The sequence below is a fragment of the Artemia franciscana genome, chromosome 17 (assembly GCF_032884065.1).
Source record: "Artemia franciscana chromosome 17, ASM3288406v1, whole genome shotgun sequence".
Taxonomy (NCBI): Eukaryota; Metazoa; Arthropoda; class Branchiopoda; order Anostraca; family Artemiidae; genus Artemia; species Artemia franciscana.
The window spans coordinates 13,717,104-13,741,819 of NC_088879.1; the positions used below are offsets into that span (position 1 = coordinate 13,717,104).

General features: G+C 34.1%; 1 protein-coding gene across 1 annotated transcript in view; it reads right to left on the minus strand.

Annotated features, from left to right (window-relative positions):
- The window catches only part of LOC136037884 (serine proteinase stubble-like), a 62,582-nt gene extending 38,130 nt beyond the window's left edge, over positions 1-24,452 (minus strand). Inside the window, exons 1-2 of the mRNA XM_065720739.1 lie at positions 24,367-24,452; positions 10,202-10,414 (exon numbers count right to left, since the gene is read on the minus strand). Coding sequence (XP_065576811.1) covers positions 10,202-10,414; positions 24,367-24,436 — 283 coding nt within the window. The 5' untranslated portion in view covers positions 24,437-24,452. The remainder of the gene's footprint in view (positions 1-10,201; positions 10,415-24,366) is intronic.
- Positions 24,453-24,716: the final 264 nt, after the last annotated feature.

Genomic DNA, 24,716 nt, shown 5'->3' on the forward strand with positions numbered 1-24,716 from the left:
TCAATTACGTTGAAAAAAATTGCTATCTCAAAATTTGGATTGGAAGTGTTTTGGGCAATGATCGGTGTGCGGGGTGTGGGGCATTCACCCTGCGATCACTTTTGACTAAGAAAAAGGACACTAGTCACCTCAATTTCCAATCGAATGAGCCTTTTTTGAAGTTTCTAGGACCACCCTTTTAAGGAAAACCTTATACGCCCTAAGGGCATAACTTACAACCCTTTTCCTGAGGACTATCGAGGGGGGGGGGTTATCTTCAATGACATAGTTTCAAGGCCTTTCAACTACGTTGAACAAAATGGCCACATCGAAATTTTGACCGGAAGTGTTTGGGGAAATGATGGGCAAGGGTGGGACTCACCCTCTGATCACTTTCGATAACTAAAAAGGGCACTAGCCCTCTCAGTTTTGAATCAAATGAGCCATGGAAGCTTAAATGAAAGCTCAAATGAGCTTTTGGAAGTTTTTACGACATCACTTTCTACAAAAACCTTATACGCCTCCAGAGCATGACTTAAAACCCTTGCCCTGAGAGCTAGGGGAATTGTCATCCTCAAATACATAATTTCTGGACCTTCCAACCACGTTGAACAAAATTGCCATCTCAAAATTTTTATTGGAAGTGTTTGGGAAAATGATCGGTGCGCAGGGGGGACATTTGTCCTACCATCACTTTCGACTAATAAAAAGGGCACTAGTTCTCTCAATTTCCAATCGAATGAGCCCTTTTTGAAGTTTCTACGAAAACCTTTTACATAAAAAGCTTGCTCACCCCGAGGTCAAAACTTACAACCCTTGTCCTGAGGGCTGTCGGGGGGGGGGGGGGGGGTATCCAGACCTTTCAACTATGTTGAACGAAATGGCTATATCAAAAGTTTGATCGGAGGTGTTTTGGGAAATGCTGAGTATGGGGGGTATTTCTCCTACGATCACTTTCGACTAATAAAAAGGGCACTAGTCCTCTCAATTTCCAATCGAATGATCCCTTTTTGAAGTTTCTACGACAGCACTTTCTATATGCTGTCGTAAAAACCTTATATGCCCCCAGGGCATGACTGACAACCCTTGCCCTGAGAGTTGGGGGGAGGGGGATTTACTATCCTCAAAGAAAAAATTTCTGGAACTTTCAACTGCATTGAACAAAATTACTATCTCAAAATTTTAATTGGAAGTGTTTGGGGAAACGATCAGTGCACGGGGGGGGGGCATTGGCCCTACGATCACTTTCAACTAATAAAAAGGGCACTAGTCATCTCAATTTCCAATCAAATGAGCCGTTTTTGAAGTTTCTACGACAACACTTTTTACAAAAACCCTATATGCCCCAAGGGTATAACTTACAACCCATGTTCTGAGGACTGTCCAGGGGAGGTTGTCATCCTCAAAGACATAATTTCCATACCTTCCAAATACGTTGAACAAAATGGCCACATAAAAATTTTGATCGGAAGTATTTTGGGAAATGATGGGTATGGGGGGATTCACCCTCCAATCACTTTTGACTATTAAAAAGGGCACTGGTCCTGTCAATTTTGAATCGAATTAGCCCTTTTTGAAATTTCTACGACATCACTTTCCATAAAAACCTTATATGCTCCCAGGGCGTAACTTACAACCTCTGCCCCGGGGGCTGTGGGGCGTGTCATCCTTAAAGACATAATTTCCAGACCTTTCAACTATGTTGAACAAAATGGCTATCTCAAAATTTTGATTGGATGTGTTTGGGGAAATGGTGGACGTGAGAGGGGGTTAGTTGCCCTCCAATCACTTTCGACTATTAAAAAGAACACTAGCCCTTTCGATTTCCGATTAAATGAGCCTTTTTTTTAAGTTTCTACGTCAACTCCTTCGATATGAAGTGTCCTAGTCTAAGACAAACAAACAAACCAAACAAATTAAATAATAATAAATAAATAAACAAATAATACATTGTGCAAACATCGTTCTTTGCCTTGGCAGCGCTATTGCGCTGCCTATGATACGCAACATTTGCCTATAAAATTAACCCAAAAAAACTTACTCATCATTTTTTTTCTATATGTGCAGACTTTCGGAACTTTCTTGAAAACAAAAACATTCTATTATATATGTTGAATAGCAACATAAATGGCTCTAGATATCTTTTACAGTAGATGAAACAAGGTGTTTTAGGATGTTTTTATATGATTTGAATTCACTTTATTTGGTGTGTTTTATAGCCTTTTGTGCATAAATCATAAGTGAGGATGTCATTGTAATGTTTATAATTGATGATCTAACCTCAGTATTTGTATCACAGCGTGAGAGTCCCTGTAAATAAGTAAAAGGAATAATAAAATTTCTTTAGTATATATTTGGTTTATCAATGTTTGATTTCACATAATGTTAAATTACATTTCCGCAGTTAGGCTAAAGATTTATATTAATACTTTTTGATTATATGGCAAGTGAGATCAATGATTTAGCCTTAAGCTTATCAGTTTAGTAGTCTCTTAATGCTGTTTTAATTGCGAAAGTAAAATGGTTCCTTTTTACAACTACTGCTACTACTACTACTAATAAAAGACTAACACTGCAACTACTTTTACTAACATCGAAACTCTTAAACTACTGTGATAATAGTATTATTAAGGTAAAATTTGAGAGAATATTGGTGGCAAATTCGAACTAACAAACGATACATGTGCATTTATATTGCAAAAGCAGCGTATCCTAAAAATTGATTTGTATATTTAGTTAGAACTCTTAGAGTATACTTAAAGGGGGAGATCAATTGATCAAAGGTAATATGGGCACACTACCACTAATACCACTGCTACTGCAACATTTACTTGTTCTACCACTACTGTTACTATTGCTACAGTTACTACTTCTATCACAGCTATTTGTAAGGTTAAGAGCATTAAGATGAAAATTTCAAGAAGTATATGAATATACAGGTTATTAAAAGTGCGAATCGACAATATCATTGCTAATTATAGATGGCTAATTATATTAAGTTGAGTAGTTATACTACTGCTGTGATTACTATTACGGCTATACCTGAGGGTACGAAGGTGAAATTTACAGAGAATATTTCTGAAAATTTTTGTTGCACGGAAGACAACCTTCCATCCTTATGCAGGCTGTCAAAAGGGCATATCAGCAATATCCAAGGAACAGTTTCGTGTGTGAAATTAAAACTTAAACGCTCGTTGTGGAGGATGTAGAACTAACCAAAAGACAATATTTGCATAATAATACTACTGCTTCTACTCCTACAACTACTTCTACTTTTACTATTATTGTTAAGGCTACTACTACTACTGATACTGAAGATAAGCATACTACTACTAAATCTACTCCTACTGCTACTACTATAACTACTGGTGATATTACTACTACTAATAAACATAAAGGTATTAAGGCGAAAACTTTGGGCAATATTGTAGCTGTATTGAAATAAATAGAAACACAATATACCCACCAAGGTTGCCAAAAGGACCTATGAGCAATTCTTCAGGACTGGTTGATAGTATTAATTTAAAAATTTCATCGTGTGTTGAAGGGGGTATTGAAAAAAAAGGTGCTCTGTGCATAGTGCTGCTAATGCTACTGCTGCTACTACAACTGTTGCTACTACACAAGCTAAGGGTATTAAGGTGGAGCTTACAAGGAATATTTAGGCTGATGCTGAACTGAATCAAAACGAACTATGATCATGTAGATTGTCAATATGATTAGAAAGCAATATCATAATACTGGCTTACATTATTAAGTTAGACATTTCAGGGTAAGTTGTGACAGATTTTGAAGTAGCCAGAAGACACTATGTGTATACTTCTGATACTACGTCTATGGTTACTGTAATTAATGACACTAAGGGCATTAAGTTGAAACGTTGAGGGGGAGTTTCACTTAAACGAAAAAAATATGCGCATGCAAGTATTATAAGGGCATATCAGCAGTATCATAGGCACCGCTGCTCTATCATAGCAAGTAATATCATTGATATTTTAAAAGAGCTAATTTGATTAGAAATTCAAAGTTCTAGTGCCCTTTTTAAGAGTCAAAAGTGATTGGAGAGCAGTCAGTCCTCCTCTTTAGCTCATAATTTTCCGAACATATAGATAAAAAAATATATAAAAATATATAAGAATTGTATATAAAAAAATAAATTTCAAGTGTTTTCACTTTTACAACTTTAAGAGCTGAAGGACCGGTAAAAAAAACCTATCGAGAGCTGAATTTTCTAAAGGTTTCTTAAAGACCATTTTGCTCCCAAAGCAACATTCTTTTTTTTATGTCGTTTTTTTATTAAAGTACAAGCTTTTCAAAGTTCTACAAATACAGAAAAGCATATTGGTTTATTAGACCTAGTTTTACGGATATGTCGCATAAGCTGTCAAACAATATTTTTGTTTGTTGTATGTTTCAACTTTAATCTTTACTTCCACCAGGGAAACTTAATGTTTGTAATTAGTATTATTTTTTTCTGTTCTTCAAAAAGAAACACTTGATATTCTTTTTTTTTGTGGGGGGTAGGTATTTAGAGAAGGGGAAATCTTACGTAAAAGTTTTAAATAATTTTTAGTCAATCGGTTACCTCAAAATTTTTTACTCACTGACATCTACCAAAATTGTTTTTCTGTGGTATAAAATGAGACTTCTTGGGCACAATCTCTTATATGAATTTGAAAGAGACTAAAAATGTGTATTTCTGTTCTAATGAGTTCAGTATATTTGCAAGTAGAATTCAGTTATTTTCATGAAAAGAAAAAAAAATCTTAATTCTCATTTTTTTTCATTTACTATGGGGGCTGGGAGGTGAAAAATACCAGAGAGTGGATTGAGTACCTCCGTTTAATTCTTTCCAGCCATAAAGATTACAATAATGCTTCTGTTCGGTTCTCAACCTTTTGACTATAGAAATGAAAACAAACCTGCTATTTTTGGTGCTTGAAAATGAAGTTTGAAGTAGGAATTTATAAAGGGTCACATGGAAATAAGTAATAGCTTTTAAACGAATTATTAAACACCTCTCTGCAGTCTTCCAGTAGTCTGACAGCATTGGCAGAATAAAATTAAACAAAAAGAAGATATATTACTTTTAATGATGCCAAAACGATTTTTTTTTTTCAAGACGAGGAGTTCAAATTTCCGGATCTGTCGTAGATTTTCTATGTAAATGACAAGTACGCCTTTGAAATTTTCAAATTTTCAAATATCCTCAATGAGAGATTTAAAGCTACTCATCCAAGGAAAAATTTCCTCTTCTACAGGAAAAGAACTGGAGTATCCTTTCTTTTCCTTTCTTTCTATGGGTGATGATACTGAACCGTTGCTCGTAAAATCTTGGGAGGGGAATCACTTGAACGGAAATAACAATATAGCGTCACTATAAAGTAGTTAGATTAAAAAAAAACAAGTTTCTTCGTCTGAAACTAACGAGCAACATTAAAACTTAAAACGAACAAAAATTATTACATAAATGAGGAGAGTTTCTCCCTCCTCAGCAGCTCACTCTTTACACTCAAGTTTTTTAGCCCTTTAAAAAAAAAACTTCTGATTGTTCTGTTCAAACGGCCTTTGTGTTTCAGGACCGTTATTAAAGAATTAAGACAAGATTCAAACTTTAGCGTAAACAGCGAGGTGTTGAGGGAGAGCAATCCTCTTCATGTGAGTAATAATTTTTGTTCATTTTAAGCTTTAATGTTGCTCCTTACTTTTAGTTGGAAAAAAACTTGCTTTTTTTAATCCCACCTTCCTGGGGAAAGGTCCTCTAGAAAATTCAACCCCGGTGAACATTAACTCCGGACAATTATTCTCAACATCTCCACACGTAAAATTGAGTCGGCACAGCGAAAGTAAGACAAATAAAAAGAACTTTACATAAATTTTCCCTGAAAGTTCACCCACAGGAAACTTACCTTCCCATTGAAAATGTTTCCCGTGGAAAATCCCCCCAGCAGAAAATTCACCATCGCCCCGCCGAAAAAAGTATGTAAACTCCCCAATAACATATACTATACGTAAACAATGGGAAAACTTAAAAGACTTTTCTCCAGGGGCTGTGTGGCGTCATGTTACCTCAAAAGGTATAGTTATTGGACGTTTCAATTATGCTGAACAGAATGACTGTCTCAAAATTTGATTGGACGATTTTTGGGGGAAAAGGGCGTGGGAAGGAGGCTAGTTGCCCTCCAATATTTTTGATCACTCAAAAAGGACACTAGAATTATTAATTTTCGTTCGAATGAGCTCTCTACCCGTGTTCAAGAACCATTGGTTCGATGCAATCAACCCTGGGGAAAAAAAAAACTAAATAAACATGCCTCCGTGATCTTTCTTCTTGCAAAAAATACAAATTTCTACATCTTTGCAGATAGAGCTTGTAACCTCTACAATAAGGTGTTCCGACACGCTGAATCTGATTATTGAGACTTTTAAGGACTTTGTAATTTCATTTGGTTTTTAGGAGCTGTTTATTCCCTTTTTCGAAAATCAGGCAAATCTTCGAAGGTTCGCAGGCTTTGATGGGTAACACTAAACTTAATATCTATATATATAAAAATAAGTTGTCTGTGTGTGGATCTGTGGATGGATCAGGTGACGTCATGGAAAAAACTAAAAAAAGGCAAAAACTACAAAAAAACTAAAAACTAATAAAAAAAGAACAAAAAGGCTAAAAAACTAAAAAAACTAAAAAAAACTAAAAAAAGGTAAAAAACTAAAAAAACTAAAAACTAAAAAAAAAACTAAAAAAAAAGGAAAAACTGAAAAATAGAAGAGAAAAAGAAAACTAATAAAATTTTAGGCTAAAAAAGGTAAAAAACTAAAAACTAAAAAAAAAACTGAAAAAACTAAAAAAAGGCAAAAACTACAAAAAAACTAAAAACTAATAAAAAAAAATAAAAAGGCTAAAAAACTAAAAAAACTAAAAAAAAACTAAAAAAAGGTAAAAAACTAAAAAAAACTAAAAACTAAAAAAAAAACTAAAAAAAAGGAAAAAACTGAAAAATAGAAGAGAAAAAGAAAACTAATAAAATTAAGAATAAAAATAAAAAAAAAATAAAAAAGATAAAAACTAAAAAAAAAACTAAAAAGAAAAAACGAAAAAAAACTAAAAAAGCTAAAAAAAAGGTAAAAACCAATAAAAAACTAAAAAGAAAAAAAAGAAAAAAACTAAAAAAAATTTTCATCTAAAAAACTAAAAAAAACTAAAAAAGGTAAGAACTAAAAAAGAAAAAAATAAATGACGACACTCAAAGAGAAAGCGACCGGGACAAAAGGAATGTTCGATTAGCAATCAACAAATCACCGGGACACGGAGTATAAATGACGACCAGGACATAAGTAAAAAAAAAAACTAAAAAAACTAAAAAGAAGGTAAAAACTACAAAAAAACTAAAAAGAAAAAAAAAACCTAAAAACTAATAAAAAACTAAAAAATCTAAAAATCTAAATAAACTAAAAAAGAAAAAAAATAAAAAAGGAAAAAAATAAAGGAGAAAAACAAAACTAAAAAACGAATGTATATACAGACCGGGACACCGGGATACAAATGACGACCGGGACACAGGGAATATAAATGACCATACATAAGCCATAATGATCAGGACATAAGTAAAAAATATAAATGACGACCGGGACACAGGGACACAACTACAACGGGGACGCCGGGGGGCACAGGGGGATATAAATGACGACCGGGACACCGGGACAGGGAATGGTCGATTAGCAATCACCATCAACAAAGCTCAAGGGCAATCATTAGAATCATGAGGTATAGATCTGAATACGGATTGTTTTCCCATGGACCATTATATGTTGCATGTTCAAGAGTCGGTAAACCTGACAATCTATTTATATGCACAGACAATGGGACAGCAAAGAATGTTGTATATTCGCAAGTTTTACGTAGTTAAAAACATATATATAATATATCTATCTATATTCACAGGTGGGACATAGGGACACAACTACAATGGCGCGTAACTAATATGGCGCGTAACGACTTACGCGCGCGGGGGGGCTTGGGGGGGCGCGAAGCGCCCCCACCAACCAGGTATGACGACACTCAAAGAGAAAGCGACCGGGACAAAAGGAATGTTCGATTAGCAATCAACAAAGCACCGGGACACAGGGAGTATAAATGACGACCAGGACATAAGTAAAAAAAAAAACTAAAAAAACTAAAAAGAAGGTAAAAACTACAAAAAAACTAAAAAGAAAAAAAAACTAAAAACTAATAAAAAAACTAAAAAATCTAAAAATCTAAATAAACTAAAAAAGAAAAAAAATAAAAAAGGAAAAAAATAAAGGAGAAAAACAAAACTAAAAAACGAATGTATATACAGACCGGGACACCGGGATACAAATGACGACCGGGACACAGGGAATATAAATGACCATACATAAGCCATAATGACCAGGACATAAGTAAAAAATATAAATGACGACCGGGACACAGGGACACAACTACAACGGGGACGCCGGGGGGCACAGGGGGATATAAATGACGACCGGGACACCGGGACAGGGAATGTTCGATTAGCAATCACCATCAACAAAGCTCAAGGGTAATCATTAGAATCATGAGGTATAGATCTGAATACGGATTGTTTTCCCATGGACCATTATATGTTGCATGTTCAAGAGTCGTTAAACCTGACAATCTATTTATATGCACAGACAATGGGACAGCAAAGAATGTTGTATATTCGCAAGTTTTACGTAGTTAAAAACATATATATAATATATCTATCTATATTCACAGGTGGGACATAGGGACACAACTACAATGGCGCGTAACTAATATGGCGCGTAACGACTTACGCGCGCGGGGGGGCTTGGGGGGGGGCGAAAAGAAAAAAAATAAAAAAGGAAAAAAATAAAGGAGAAAAACAAAACTAAAAAACGAATGTATATACAGACCGGGACACCGGGATACAAATGACGACCGGGACACAGGGAATATAAATGACCATACATAAGCCATAATGACCAGGACATAAGTAAAAAATATAAATGACGACCGGGACACAGGGACACAACTACAACGGGGACGCCGGGGGGCACAGGGGGATATAAATGACGACCGGGACACCGGGACAGGGAATGTTCGATTAGCAATCACCATCAACAAAGCTCAAGGGTAATCATTAGAATCATGAGGTATAGATCTGAATACGGATTGTTTTCCCATGGACCATTATATGTTGCATGTTCAAGAGTCGGTAAACCTGACAATCTATTTATATGCACAGACAATGGGACAGCAAAGAATGTTGTATGTTCGCAAGTTTTACGTAGTTAAAAACATATATATAATATATCTATCTATATTCACAGGTGGGACAAAGGGACACAACTACAATGGCGCGTAACTAATATGGCGCGTAACGACTTACGCGCGCGGGGGGGCTTGGGGGGGGGGCGCGAAGCGCCCCCACCAAATAGGTGTTGGGGTGGCGCGAAGCGCCACCCCAACAGCTAGTATCTTATATAAGTCGATTTTTCATATATCTATTGATATCAAATTTCCTTTCAAATTTCCTAATATGGTTACTATTGAGCCGTGTTGCTCTTTACTCAAAGTTCATTACCACAAAATTTTTGACAAGAGACTACACCGCAGCAAAATAACTACTTCTTCCTTTGCGCACAGCGAAACATTTATTTTAACTGATCAAATTTTGGCACAAGGGGTCAAAATGGTGAGAAATACGGATTCTAAGAGTAGAGATTCTAAGAGAAAGAATCTAAGAAAGTTCTAGGATTCTAAGAGAATGCGGATGCCAATCGGTTTTAGATCAGGATTCTCAAGTTTTCTTTGCTATTCTTCTTTTTAGTCGTAAACTATATCACTTATTTTTTCGTAATATATGCACACCTCTCATATAAAAGTAGTACTAAACAACAATTAACGTTTATATAAAGACATTGGCAACTTGGGAGCAGTTTTGAAAATTGCCACCGAATCTTCAGGTTTAATATTCGGTTCTATCCCTTTCTTAGCTTTATATTTGTGGATTTCTTCTAAAAAGGTAGCCTTAATAAGTGGAATTCAAGCATATAATAAAAACTACAGATTATTTTTGAAACTTATGACTGGATCGTTAGTGGGTTTCCTCTAAGATATTAAAACGTTCGCCCTTTCATGTTTGGTCGTTCTAAATATTAATTATTAAAATGCTTGATAATGGTTCTATCTCCCTTTGCTGAAATAACGAGATCTTACCAATTTCATTTCTTTCAAACCGTTGATCTTCATCACTATCTTCCTCACTACTTTCTAAAAACCGAAAAGTTGGTCGAAAAGGTCTTCCAGCCCGTTTTAGGTCTTTATGACAACATGAATATAGCCACGAAGGACCATCACAATCCCCTCTACTAACACCTCCTTGTGCCCAGCAAAGAAATGAAAGTGTACACTGACTGCACAGCGACTGTCCTGCAAAGAATTGCTCAATTCAGAAATAATCTGAAGAAAACACAGTCAAATTTAGAGGTGAAAATATAAATCAAACCAGGGTATATAGCTACAAATTAGACACAGAAGTAATCATAAACTAAAAACACACACAATGAAAAGAAAGAAAAATGGGAAAAACTTTTTGTAGCCAACAATAAGCATCTCGATAAATCTAAATCTTCACAACATAAATAACTTAAGGCAGTAAGCCAATATTCTAAGGAGGTATTTGGAAACGGTAAGACATTATTGGAAAGATTCAATTTCCTAATTAATTATTTAAATACAACTATAAAGCACAAAATTTACTTTTAGTTTGTTATCTTCATAAGAAAAATCCTGAACAACAAAGACTAATGCCCTTAAATTACAAATATTCTGAAATATCCTAGACCAAATACTTCAGAGCCAATGCTGAATTACTACTCCTCAGAAGTAAAAACTGTAAAATCGTAAAACAGCTTAAAAAAAATTCTAAACAGACATATCATATAATTCTTAAAAAAGCAATTATTGCTATTTTATCCCCCCCCTCTAATGTGAAAATATATCGCATAACTTGTGTACTTTCCATGCATTGGTCCACGGGTCACTCCTTTTTTCAAAAAGATCCAGCAGCAAAAAATGCAACATTACCGAAACTAAGAAACGGAAAATGATAGGTAAACATATAATGTGGCCTGTAATTTATCGCAATAGGGGGTAGGGGTAAAAGTGAAGAACTTTTAATAAAGATACAAGTAAGTAATTTAGAAATTGTAAACTTCATCTCAGAATTTTATAGGGTTTCTTTATGAGGTGGAGTAATTCTGCATTAGAGCCAATACTTTTTTTTTCTAGAATATACTTCAACTATGTTTAAATTTTATTCAACATATAGCCAATACACAAATAGATAAGCAAATAAAGACAGATTTAAAGCGTTCTTAAAACTGATGATTACTTAGATGAGTTTAGGTTAAGTTGGCGTGGCGCACCATGCTAGCTTAACCTAAACTAACCAGAGCGAAAAGCGTTAAAGCTTTAATGGTTTAACTTTCTAAGTTCAAAGAAAAAACTAAAAAATGAACAGAACTTAAATAAATGAGATTTGTCTCAAGGACAAACATTTGAGACAACTCATAACCATCGTTTATGCTCTCTTTAGTTTTGATATTGCTCTTTACTGTCAATTGAAGGTCCGAGTTCAAAAATCATCCATGGACTGAATTCAAAAATTCCTTTCCCTATCACATCCTCTGCGCATGTTAATGATGAGTTATACAACTGGTAGAGTTCATTACTTGCATTAATACCTATCCGTTTCTTGTACTTTTATGAGACTGATTTTCAATGGCAACCAAGCATGTACTTTCTGAATAATTGTGGAAAGAAATGCTTTGCGGGTTACTCTGTAGCCATACAACATATCACTCTGATTTGATTATAGATGATGTCCAATATTTCACCAATATGATCGATTTTAGTAACAAAGAACTTCGAGACACTTCTCTAATCGCAAGAAAGAATTTGCAAAATCCATTCCAGAAATTTGTGAAATTTCTCATAAGGTTGCTAGAGCAACGTTAGGTGAAAATTTGGATGACACAGGCGGTTGACGTGCTATGAATTTTACACGTGAGGTTTTAGATTTAAATTTTATAGAGTTCAAGTATTTCATAAGAAAAAAAAATCCCCAAAGAGTTGAGAGGAGCACCTGGAAATCCAGGTAATGGCCACCGTCAGGTGTATTACGGCATGGGGGATGGCAATAATTCAGAGCTGCTGCCGATTGGCAATAAATAAATGTTCTAGAAAATCATTAAGTTCATTGAGCAACCGGACCTGCCGACTCAAATTTGGATGGGGGAATCCCCACTTGTAAAAACATCCAAAAACACGTTTTGATTCACCATGAACCACTGAAGTACGTTTGGCTGGGGCAATGTTCTGGCAGTTTCAAAACCATTTCTTAGTGAGTCTTTCTATTTACGAGTAATGCCAATTGACCCCACAAATATCCTGTTTAGCAGCCTAAAGTCTAGCCCAGTTCATGATCAGTAGCTTTCATGATGAGCATCACGCTGAAGACATTTGCTACAAGTGCTTAATATTTCATCTTTTCGGTTAATACTTAAATCAAACTTAAATAAAATCAAATTCAAGAATAAATGAAAAATTTCAGGAAATAACTGAAATTAATAGGGAAACGTTGACTTGATGTTTTGACTGGAGAACTTGGAATTTTAGTGAATAATTTCCCTCAGAGGTAGTTTGGTGGTCAGTATAGCAATGGTGGACACATTGCTGGTGTATGTTTTATCACATATCGTTATGAGCTCCTTTTATTTGTTTTTCAAGATTATAATGAAATAACCCCACGACTTAAATTTCGGTACATAAATATCATACAGCTCGTTCCTTGCCTTCTCGGAATCTTCATAACATCCCCTTTTTATTCTAGTTTTCCCTTAATTCGCCTTGTTTAGAGCTCTGTCCTCAAAGGCCGCTTCATACCCAAAAAAACGAAATATGGGGACCAAATAAAACAAATATTTCCAAATGAAAAATAAAAAAAATCCTTTATACGTGCCTCCACGTATTGGCAAGCAGTTTCTTAGACCATTATGACTTTCTATCGCAAGAGAGCAACCATGACAAAGCTTTCATACATATATATATATATATATATATATATATATATATATATATATATATATATATATATATATATATATATATATATATATATATATCATGAAAAGAGAAATCACCAATGCTACAGGACAAACACAAAAAAAAAAAAAAAAAAAAAAAAAAGAGACAGAAGGAGAAAAGGAAGACTGTTTTCCTAAATTAGTGATTAATATAGACCAGCACTTGAATGAGGCCTTAACCCTACTCATCCATACAATCACATAGGTCAAACAGCATAGCCACACACAATCAACCATAAAGAATAATCCATGGATAGGCAGTCATGTCGTCAATAAGTATAAGTCGTCATTTACCGAACAATAGAAAAAATAATATAGACAAATAATTCAGAGGCAACACCCAACATAAGGGCTCATCAGGAGAATACACTGGCGTATATAGGGTTTCGCCACTCTAAATTCTCTACCCAGCACAGTGTTGTGGCTACCACAGAATATCCATGGCATCCCCGCGTCAGGTATCACCCCCAAAATACATGCCTATGAAAAAAACAGCAAATGTAAAACAACCAAGTAAAACCAAAACAAGCTTATCCTGTTAATATATCCCTCCCTTTAGCAACAATAGGTAAACTAAATATTATAAATTTTACCAAATCACAAATATTAACACATTGCAAAAAACCTGAATGAACTAAACAATTATAGAATTCATCTTTACCATGTGGCTAATTTTTAAAAAATCCGCTCAATTAGAAACACAATTCAAAATAAATGGCGCTGTGACAACATTTCTCGAACCTCCGAAATTAGTTAAAAATTTCTTTAAGTATTTCTAGATAATTCTTTTGATATTTATTTAAAAGTTCGTTATAATGAAAACTAAATTTTTTAAAATGCCAAGTTAATTTATTTGCAGAAAAACCTCTTGATATCAATTTTTGGCTTAAGATTTTACATCTATTTTTAAAATCAATATAATTACTACAAATCCTTGCATAACGAAGTAACTGTGAGAAAAACGCTGAATATGTGATATTTGAGTGTATATTACTTTCAGGGAATGGGAAACTAATCACTTCAAAATCAAAATCATCCGTTTTATTATACATTTTAAAACTTAATTTATTATTATCACAAATATTAATATTTAAATCTAAGAAATGATCTTCATGACCACCGCCATGACTAGGCTCAAGAATAAGCTCTGATGGATATATATTTTTAGAAATATCAATGAAATCCTTACAATTTAAGACCAAAATATCATCTAAATATCTTTTATTATTTGACAAAGCATGTTTTAAATTAATTGGATTATTCTTATCCATCATATATTTATATTCTAGTTGACTTAAAAACAAGTCAGCTATAAATGGGCTGGCATTCCCCCCCATGGGAATTCCCATAATTTGCTTGTACAAATCACCCCCAAATCTTATATAAGTATTGTATAAAACAAATTCCAATAACTCAAAAATCATATCCAAGCTGTAACATCTCAAGTTAACTGTAGTATTAAAGCAGTTTGTCCATATAGCTTTTTTATTATAACTGTCTATTTTTAAGAACCTTTTACTAGATAAGAGGAAAGATTTCTTTATAACAGTTTTTAAATTATCAAACACTAAATTAAGTGATAAATTAGTATACATTGTCGCAAAATCGTAAGACTCAATTCTTTTAGCTGAAACCATTGTTAAAGAATCTATCACCTGCAGTGAATTATTAACACTCCAATATGGATTAAAATTCGAAAATTTTTTAATACCAGAACAATAGGTTTTAAGTTTATTTACAATTTCCTTTAAAATTAAAGAGAGGTCAGTAGCAGCAATGCGGGTTGGACATTTAGCTGCTCCAGCAATAAACCGTGGTTTAGGGGGATTCTTATGAAATTTTACAGTCCAATATAGGAAAGGGAACTTTTTATCATTGTCATTTATTTTAATATTAAAATTTTTAAAAAGTATTTCTTCAGTCTTTTCAATTAAATTCTCATCCTCTATATTTACCTTTTCATAAACATTAGTTGTGCATAACTCCCTTTTTAAGATATCACAATACAGCTTCTGACAAATTATGGCAAAATTATTATTAGCTTTATCCACTGGCACAATTACAAATTCATTCTTTAGATTAGCAATTGCTTGTTTAATCTTCGCATTATAAAATAATGATTTAGTGTTAATATTTTTTAAGTTAGAATATATTTTATTTCTTACTCTACTAATAATTAAATTCTTCCAACTTTGAAAACTCTCTTTATTTTTATTCTCTTTCTTACACCACTTATCAATAAATAAATCAAAATCATTTTCCAAGCCATCAAGAACACTCGATGGTTTCAGATGATGAGAAAGACGGAAATTAGCCCCTTTATTCATTATAATTTGAAGATCATCTTGCTTTATTATTGACAAGTCCCCTGTTATAACATGTTTGTAAGTAGGATTTACAAATGGGCCAAGTTGCTTACAATTACAAACCGGTTTCCAATTTATATCACTATCTATTTTTTTTAGTATTAAATTATAATTAAAAATAATTTGCCCAATAGTTTTTGAAAATTTATAAGTTAAAACTGGACTATCATTATAATTTAAATTACTAGGAAGGGCCTGTTTCACATGCCGCTGATTTAAAATTTCTGGTAAATTAATATCTTCAATCTGCTTACAAGTAAAATTAATAGGTAAATATAATCTGTTATCCTTATTACTAATCTTATCGAACTTTTTCTTTTTTGAAATAAATTTCGTTTTAGTTAGAATGCAAATTGTATCACATATTACTTTAAAATTATAATCAAGAGCTGTATTATTCTTAACAATCCAGAAAAGTTTGATTAAATTCCTCTTGGATAAATTATTTAGACACTTTATTACAGAAATCATACCCCTAGATTCAAGGAGCTGGCATAGATCTATAGAAAGCATATGTATATCTAATTCATTTTTTCTATTATTTTTCCTATGTCCTCTCGATCGTTTTTTACGTTTAGTAGGACAAGTAAAAGAAGGATGGTCCATAAAACCATCAATACATTTAACAACAACATGAGACATGTCACCATATTTTGCTACACGATCATTTAGCCCAAAAGGATAAGCTGTACCAAGAGTATGGATCCAGAAATCCTCCTGTTTACGTAGTCTATTATTCTTCTCTTCTTTATTTAAATTTTCTAATTCTAAATTTTCTAAAATTGTGACAGTTATATCTGATATGGAACATTTACCATTATTACAATGTTGAACTAGATAGTTATTAGTTTTTTCATTATTAACTGTTGTCTTGTGTCCAGAAAATCTTTTATATATATTATTAGTTTTTTCCCCCACATATTGTAGGCAGCATTTATTACATTCTAATAGGTAAATTACATTGGTTGTTCTACAATTAACATTACCACGTAACTTGCATGCAAAATTTTTATTATACAATGTACTTTTAACAGAAGTCCGTGGGACAAAATGATCTTGGCAAAGAAAACAACGACTTTTACACTTACTAACTTTCAAAAAATCGTTCCGAGTTCCGAGGCTAATATTTGTGTTTTGTTGCATAAAAAGTTATTGAAAATAAATCCAAAACAAACCAACATCCAAATCAAAATCCAACAATCAAAGTCCAAAAAACATGCCAAGGTCAATAGGTCAATAAATACATAAACAAAAAGATGAAAGAAAATGAAATTTGCATAAGTGCCATCTCACCAATAATTAACAATATCAGGTTAAAAACCTGGACCAGGGTAAAGGTCTGTCGGGGAGAAAACTAAAAAAAAATTTTCTCCACCAGCACTGGATCCAACCTGGAATAATATCATGAAAAGAGAAATCACCAATGCTACAGCACAAACACAAAAAAAAAAAAAAAAGAAAAAAAAAAAGAGACAGAAGGAGAAAAGGAAGACTGTTTTCCTAAATTAGTGATTAATATAGACCAGCACTTGAATGAGGCCTTAACCCTACTCATCCATACAATCACATAGGTCAAACAGCATAGCCACACACAATCAACCATAAAGAATAATCCATGGACAGGCAGTCATGTCGTCAATAAGTATAAGTCGTCATTTACCGAACAATAGAAAAAATAATATAGACAAATAATTCAGAGGCAACACCCAACATAAGGGCTCATCAGGAGAATACACTGGCCTATATAGGGTTTCGCCACTCTAAATTCTCTACCTAGCACAGTGTTGTGGCTACCACAGAATATTAGATATATATTTTTAACTACGTAAAACTTGCGAATATACAACATTCTTGGCTGTCCCATTGTCTGTGCATATAAATAGATTGTCAGGTTTACCGACTCTTGGACATGCAACATATAATTATCCATGGGAAAAACAATATGTATTCAGATCTATATCTCATTATTCTAATGATTGCCCTTGAGCTTTGTTGATGGTGATTGCTAATTGAACATTCCCTGTGTCCCCGTCGTCATTTATATATCCCCCTGTGCCCCCCGGCGTCCCCGTTGTTGTTGTTTCCCTGTGTCCCGGTCGTCATTTGTGTCCCGGTGTCCCAGTCTGCAATTTCTCTTTGAGTGTCGCGGTCGTCATTTATATTCCCTGTGTCCCGGTCGTCATTTTTCCCAGGTCGTCATTTTTGTCCCGGTCGTCATTTTTGTCCCGGTCGTCATTTGTGTCCCGGTGTTCCGGTCGTCATTTTTCCCAGGTCGTCATTGAAATGCTTTGAGGGTTACTTTGTAGCCATACAACATATCACTCGGATTTGATTACAAATGGCGTCCCATATTTCACCAATATGATCGATTTTAATAACAAAGAACCTCGAGACACTTCTCTGATCGCAAGAAATGATTTACAAAATCCATTCCAGAAATTTGTAAAATTTCTCATAAGGTTGCTATAGCAGCCTTATGTGAAAAGTTGGATGACACAGGCGGTTGACGTGCTGTCAGTTTTATACGTGGGGTTTAAGATTTAAATTTTATAGAGTTCAAGTATTTCATAAGAAAAAAAAATCCCCAAAGAGTGGAGAGGAGCAGCTGAAAGTCCAGGTAATGACCAATTCCACGACCTGATCGATTTCCTCATTTTCACATCTGATATGAAGGGGGGAATCGGTAGTCCCCATTGTTTTCGTTTTGCTCAAATTTATTCTTAGGCTGTTCATCAAATATACTACTGTCAAGAACAGCATTATATCTACTGCTGTTCATCAAACCATATATACAGATACAAAGAAGATATAAGAAAAAAAAATAGGAGATACTGTGACACAGTCTACAGAGGCTTAGGAAAGTCTTTAACAAGGTAATAGTATAATAAAGAAAATTCCAAGCATTAAACAGAGACCAAACCCTTTGTTGCCCTATCTTTTATAACTTATCTCCAAGGTAGAAGAGGTAGACCTTGTGAAAAACAAATAGGATATTGGCCCCCTTCGAAAAGCATGAGCATCCTTACCTAATAAAAATGTAATTTATTTGATTAGGAATCCATTTGATAGGGTCGATTGGGAGATGGATAGGATTCCCCCCTTCTAAATAAAAAAAAATATATATATCCAAAACTACGAATGTCAATATTTTTCTAAGCATGATATAGCTTTTCAGTAGAATTTCATAATATTAGTTTAATCCAACACGTTGATGTTTGAAGTCACTCAACGCTAGTTAACCTGCCCACATCTGTCAGGTGTTCATTGGTTTTTACTATTTTAACGAAGTCAAAGCTGTATAAAAATTTTAAAACTGTATAAAAAATTATATTTTAAAGAAAAGGGGCTTTTCCTCCTCAACGGCCTGCTCTTTACACTAAAGTTTGACTCTTTCTCTTAACTCTATTTTTAAAACAGTAAGAAACTTTAGCGTAAAGAGCGGGCCGTTGAGGAGGAAAACCCCTTTCATATACGGAGTAATTTCTGTTCGTTTTAAGTTTTAATGTTGCTCCTTACTTTCATTTAAAAAAAACTTGTTTTTTATTTAATTTCTGGAGGTTTTTGAATTAATGCCTGTTTTGATCTTGGCTATCCGCACATAAATAATTAAAACGAAATTTGCATATTAATTAATTGTAATTAATCGGAAAATTTTGAAAAAAGGAGGGAGGGAAGAGGCCTAGTTGCCCTCAAATTTTTTAATTACTTAAAAAAGCAACTAGAATTTTTAATTTTTTACAAACGTTTTGTGACCTACGAATTAATTTACGTAACAAACTTCTATATTCGTATGTTTTTATTGCGTGCATGAGGGGGTTCAACCCTTGTCGATACCTTGCTCTTTACCCTAACGCTTAAATTTTGTCCCAATTCCTTAAGAATGATCTCTGAATCACAAAGGCCGTAGAATAAATAGTTGAAATTACTAAAAATACTTTAGCATAAAGAGTGAGGAATAACGAGGAGGTAAACCCCTCATATGTGTAATAATTTTTGTTCGTTTAAAGTTTTAATGCTTCTCAAAAACTTTTATATTTATTTTTTCATTGTTTTTTTTTCAAATAATGCTTGAAAACCCTGTGCCCCTTCATTGACATTCTCTTCTCCCATGACAAGTTTCTCCATGGAAATATCTTCCCACGTAACCCCCCCCCTCAAATCTCCCCCCTAAACAAAAAAATCCCCCTGAAACCGTCTGTACACTTCCCAGTAACCATTACTATATGTAAACACAGGTCAAAGTTTGTAACTCGCAGCCCCTCCCACGGGGACTGCGGGGGAGTAAGTCGTCCCTAAAGACATTGTTATTAGGTTTTTCGACTATGGTGAATAAAATGGCTATCTCAGAATTTTGATCCGGTCACTTTTGGGAAAAAACGAGCGTGGGAGGGGGCCTAGGTGCCTTACAATTTTTTCGGTCACTTAAAAAGGGCACTAGAACTTTTAATTTCCGTTAAAATGAGCCCTCTTGCGACGTTTTAGGACCACTCAATCGATACGATCACCCCTGGGCAAAAAAAAAAACAAACGAACCAATAAACACGCATCCGTGATCTGTCTTCTGGCAAAAAATGCATAATTCCACATTTTTTCACTTTTACAATAAGGTTCTCTGATACGCTGAATCGGATGGTGTGATTTTCGTCAAGATTGTATGACTTTTAGGGGGTGTTTCCCCCTATTTTCTGAAATGAGTTAAATTTCCTCAGGCTCGTGACTTTCGATGGATACAACTGATCTTGATGAAACTTATATATTTAAAATCAGCATTAAAATGCGATTCTTTTGATGTTACTATTGGTATCAAAATTTCATTTTTTAGAGTTTCGGTTACTATTGAGCCGGGTCACTCCTTACTACAGTTCGTTACCACGAACTGTTTGATGTTTAAAGTCACTCAAAGCTAGTTAGCCTGCCCACATTTGTTAGGTGTTCATTGGTTTTTACTATTTTAACGAAGTCAAAGCTGTATAAAAATTTGAAGTGAATGCCATCAATGTCCGATTGTCCCAGAGCAAATTAATGCATCGAGCACCACCTGAACAACATGCTATACTTTGTATAAAAATTTACGAATAAATTTGATGGAAAAAGCAACCATTATGTAAGCACAGCTTTATTCCACATACATTGCTATTAACTTGAAGGTCGTTTTGGATATTGTTATGCAATACCACAGTCGGTTCTGGGGTTGAAGTGCTTACTAAGTCGAGCTTGTTAAATTCTTCAATTAAAAATGAGCCCAGGAGAAGAAAAATCAGCCAATTGAACTATCATAACCGAATACAGACCACGGATCACGAAGTATTTTTTGTATTATCTCCTTTAGAGCCACATGAGGCCCAAGCTCCATTCAAGTCCTGTAACTAAGCAAATATACACACAGAGAAAATGCCAGACATTTAGGCCTTAGTCAGTTGCGTAGGGAGGGGCTTTGAAGGGTAGAGGTTGGATATTCCTCAAAACTGAAAAAAAATCCTTAAATTTATTCTACATTAAATTTAAGTCTGTCATAACACAAGGCATCTCGGAAGAGTTTGATGTGCAGCTGTTTCACCATCTCTAGCTTGATACACAACCATGTTCACCTGTAACAAATAGTGAACAACTCCTTGTCTCTGCCAGTTGATTTCGTAATATTTCTTCCTCTTTTCGTTAAAGATATTATATTTATAGTTCGACATTATAATTGTAAGACAGTGAAAGCTATCTCGTCTGCAATTATTCAATAAGATTGACGCGTGACAAATTAATAACTCTTATCAAATCTGCGTAACGAAAGAATTTTCTCTTTCTTTGCTAAAAAAAAAGTTTTCAAAGGCCTCGATTGATCAAAACAAAATTTTGACATGTCTCAAGTCTATTTTTATTTTTAGTTTTCTTTTTCTAGATATTTCGTTCATACAGATATAATTGCTAATACGACACGGGCTATATATCGTAGGGAAAATTTTTAAGCACGCTCTTATGACACAAGTAATGCGCGAGCTATGTGTATTAAAACAGAATTATCCCATATTACAGTGAAAAATATGATGTTAAAAATCATTGTTTAAAACAGAGATCTTGAAAATGCCAATTTCAAGGATAAAACAGGATAAATAGCGTATACAAGTTTTGACAGATGAAGGCACGATTTGTCAATCAAGTGATTAATTTACCATTATAAGTAATGTCAAGGCACTATAGATAATGACCTGCGTCACAAAGAATATAGGTATTTATAAAAGTGGGAATTGGTCCTGGTGTCGACAAAACAATCGACATGCCTTGTTTTTTTAACCTCCTATTTATATTTACTACCTTAATTAAGAGTACTGAGGTGGCACAGTGGGTTTGATCTAAGCTTGGTAATACTGGACCAAGAGTTCGTGCTCGGCTGGAGGCAGTGTTGGACCCGCAAGCACTGCGGGTCCAACTCAAGGACCTTGGTAGTCAAAAAGTGTCGTTAATCCAATAAAACACAATGCACCAATTTTGTTAGTTGCCACAACACGGTACTGTTGGTATTCTGTTCTGGTAATAGAGGATTGAAGTTCAGTGGTCACTGTGGTAGTGAAATGGCCATTTTGAAAACTTTTGTTCTGTGGTAGCGCAGTAGGTGTGATCTCAGCTTGGTAATACAAGATCCTCTATGGTATAACGAGATCTAACCTAGCTATACCAATAGACTGCAGGGTCGACGCTAGTACCCTAATAGTCAAGAAGCGTCATTAGTCCGATACAATGAAAAGCCTAAATTTTGCAAATTATATCCATTACACTAATTTTGCCTTATTGATAATTAAAAAATTGCCCACAGATGCCAAACGCTGGATTGCATTGATCTATTGTCAGCACTAGTACCAGTTTTCACTCGTGTAGTTTGGACTTATTCTTTGCTAAATCAGTCAGACATTAATTTATACCTAAATAAATATATTAAGTTGCTCCCAATTTTATATTATACAATCATCCATGATGACCTTTACTAGAAATATTTCTTCTTTTGATTTTGCTATTACGTATTGTTTTGGTTTTCTTCTTAAGAACTCTTTCATAGTCACTGAAAATTATTAATAATACCTGTTTTTGTTGCTTAGGGCATAACACGCACATATATATGAATGCTTGAGGGCTACATTTTGAGGGTGGTGAGACAAAATGAAAAAGAAACAAAGTAGAAATGAATGCGATTATAGAAGTATGTTCGAAACTTGAAATTTTAAGGGGACAGCAAAACTCGCAACTCTTCCTATGTACCAAAGATTGAAGACCCTCTTAAGCATTCAAATGAACATTCTAGAGATAATGGTGGCAGCGGTAGTAGTACAGGGGGAATCTCGCCTTAACATAGACCAGGGATTAAAAATGGTGCTTCCTAAGAAAGTGTTTATTGTAATATTGTATGGAATAAGTTGTCTGAATCAGGTTTAAGATGCCACTCTTTCGGTTCGTTCAAAAAAAAATGTTAAAAATTGGTTTGGCTTCTTAGGAGTTATTTTATCTATTTATTTATTTATTTTCTAATATGTTTATTATTATTTTATTGGAGTCTATTTAATCTACTTAACCAATTTAGCCTATTCAGTCTATTTAATTTTTTATATAGTTTTTATTTTATTTGTATTTTCTTTTCTTCTCTTTTATGCTCTTCTCTCTGCGAGTAAATGATTATTTTAATTTACTGTTTCTTTCTTTCTCTGAGTAAGCGATTCGTCTGTCTTTCCCCTTCTTTACAGGCCCGAGCCTTTGGGGGAATAATACAATGTGAAATTGTATGTGTATTTGATGATGAATAAATTTTATCCTATCTTAATAAATTGCGAATCATCTCTGATTCAAAGTTATAACTCCTATTTATGCAGAAATTGTTTATTTTATTTTTTGTTCTGCAATTACGAAACAAATCTTTGGAAATTACCAAAAACAGCCTGAAATCCTCTCAAATGGATTTAAACTGAAATAAAAATCAACTTCAGGAATAACCATTACTAAAACCCATAATGAATCTGTCGAGCAAAAGAAAGTAAAGGCAGTCCCCCTACCCCTCCCTTTTCTCCAAATTTTTGAGTTTCCACTCGGCAGTATTGAGAAGCATTATAAATATCAGAGATGATCAAGTTTCACTACACGTGGGGCTGCATTCGAATAATCTCGCGTTACCAAAGCCAAAACATAACTGAAATATTAAACATCAGTTGTTAGGGATTTTTTTTATATTCTGAAGTACATATCCAAGCAAATCCATACACACATTTAAATGTTCTTACATGTCAGATACTATTTCCTGGTAGATGGCATGTGAGTTAATAATCTGGCTGTGAAATTTCTCAAATCGGTTCATTTTTCATATAATATTAAGGTAGATTATACTGATCGCTTCTGTTGATTCTCGAAATAAGTATAATTACAACAAGAGAATAATCTTCGATAGTAGAGCAGAAATGTTTTAAGTAAAGCAGAAACAACCATTTGGCATTAAAATTATAGCCCATTTTAAATGAGGGTAGGGCCTCCCTTTTATTCCTGGACATAAAAAACACATTTGCAACAAAAATTAAATAAACGAACATAAAGCTAATTTCGGAAAAATACGGACAAATACAAGTAAAGAGCAATATTAAACCTTAAAAATAGCAAATATTAAATCCTAACGGGAGGGTAGGGTTTATGATCAATTGTCCAAAAAAATAGAAACATTTATATTTATTTAAAAAAAAAATATTGAAAATGAAACTCTACTCAATGAAGCTCCAGCCACCTCTTGCACCTTAGATCGAAGGCGGTAACATCCCCCTATCACTCATAGTATTTTGTTCGTTTTAATTTTTGACTTCGCTCTTTACTTGTATTCTAAAAACAAAACAAGGAGCACTATTTTTTTTACCTTGAACCAGCAGGGGGAGCAAACAGGAAACAAGCTGAGATAAGAAAAGCCACCATGGCTTCAAGTTCATCGCTCATAGAACCCCTGAAAATAAACAACATTAAATAAAATAATATTTCAAACTTTCTTGTCGGATCCTGCGTGTATACACTCTTGATTTCAAAAGAAGTAGCGTTTATTCATTAATTGGCGATGACCGTACTTTTGCTAGATTTTCCAATTAGTTTTGTCATTTTTCAGTAGCTTGCAAAAGCTGCTTGGTTATAGTAAGCAATCCCGTTTTCAATCTTAAGAAGAACTTATGGGGGGGGGAGGGGAAATATTAAGAATTCAAAGAAACCATCTGATTA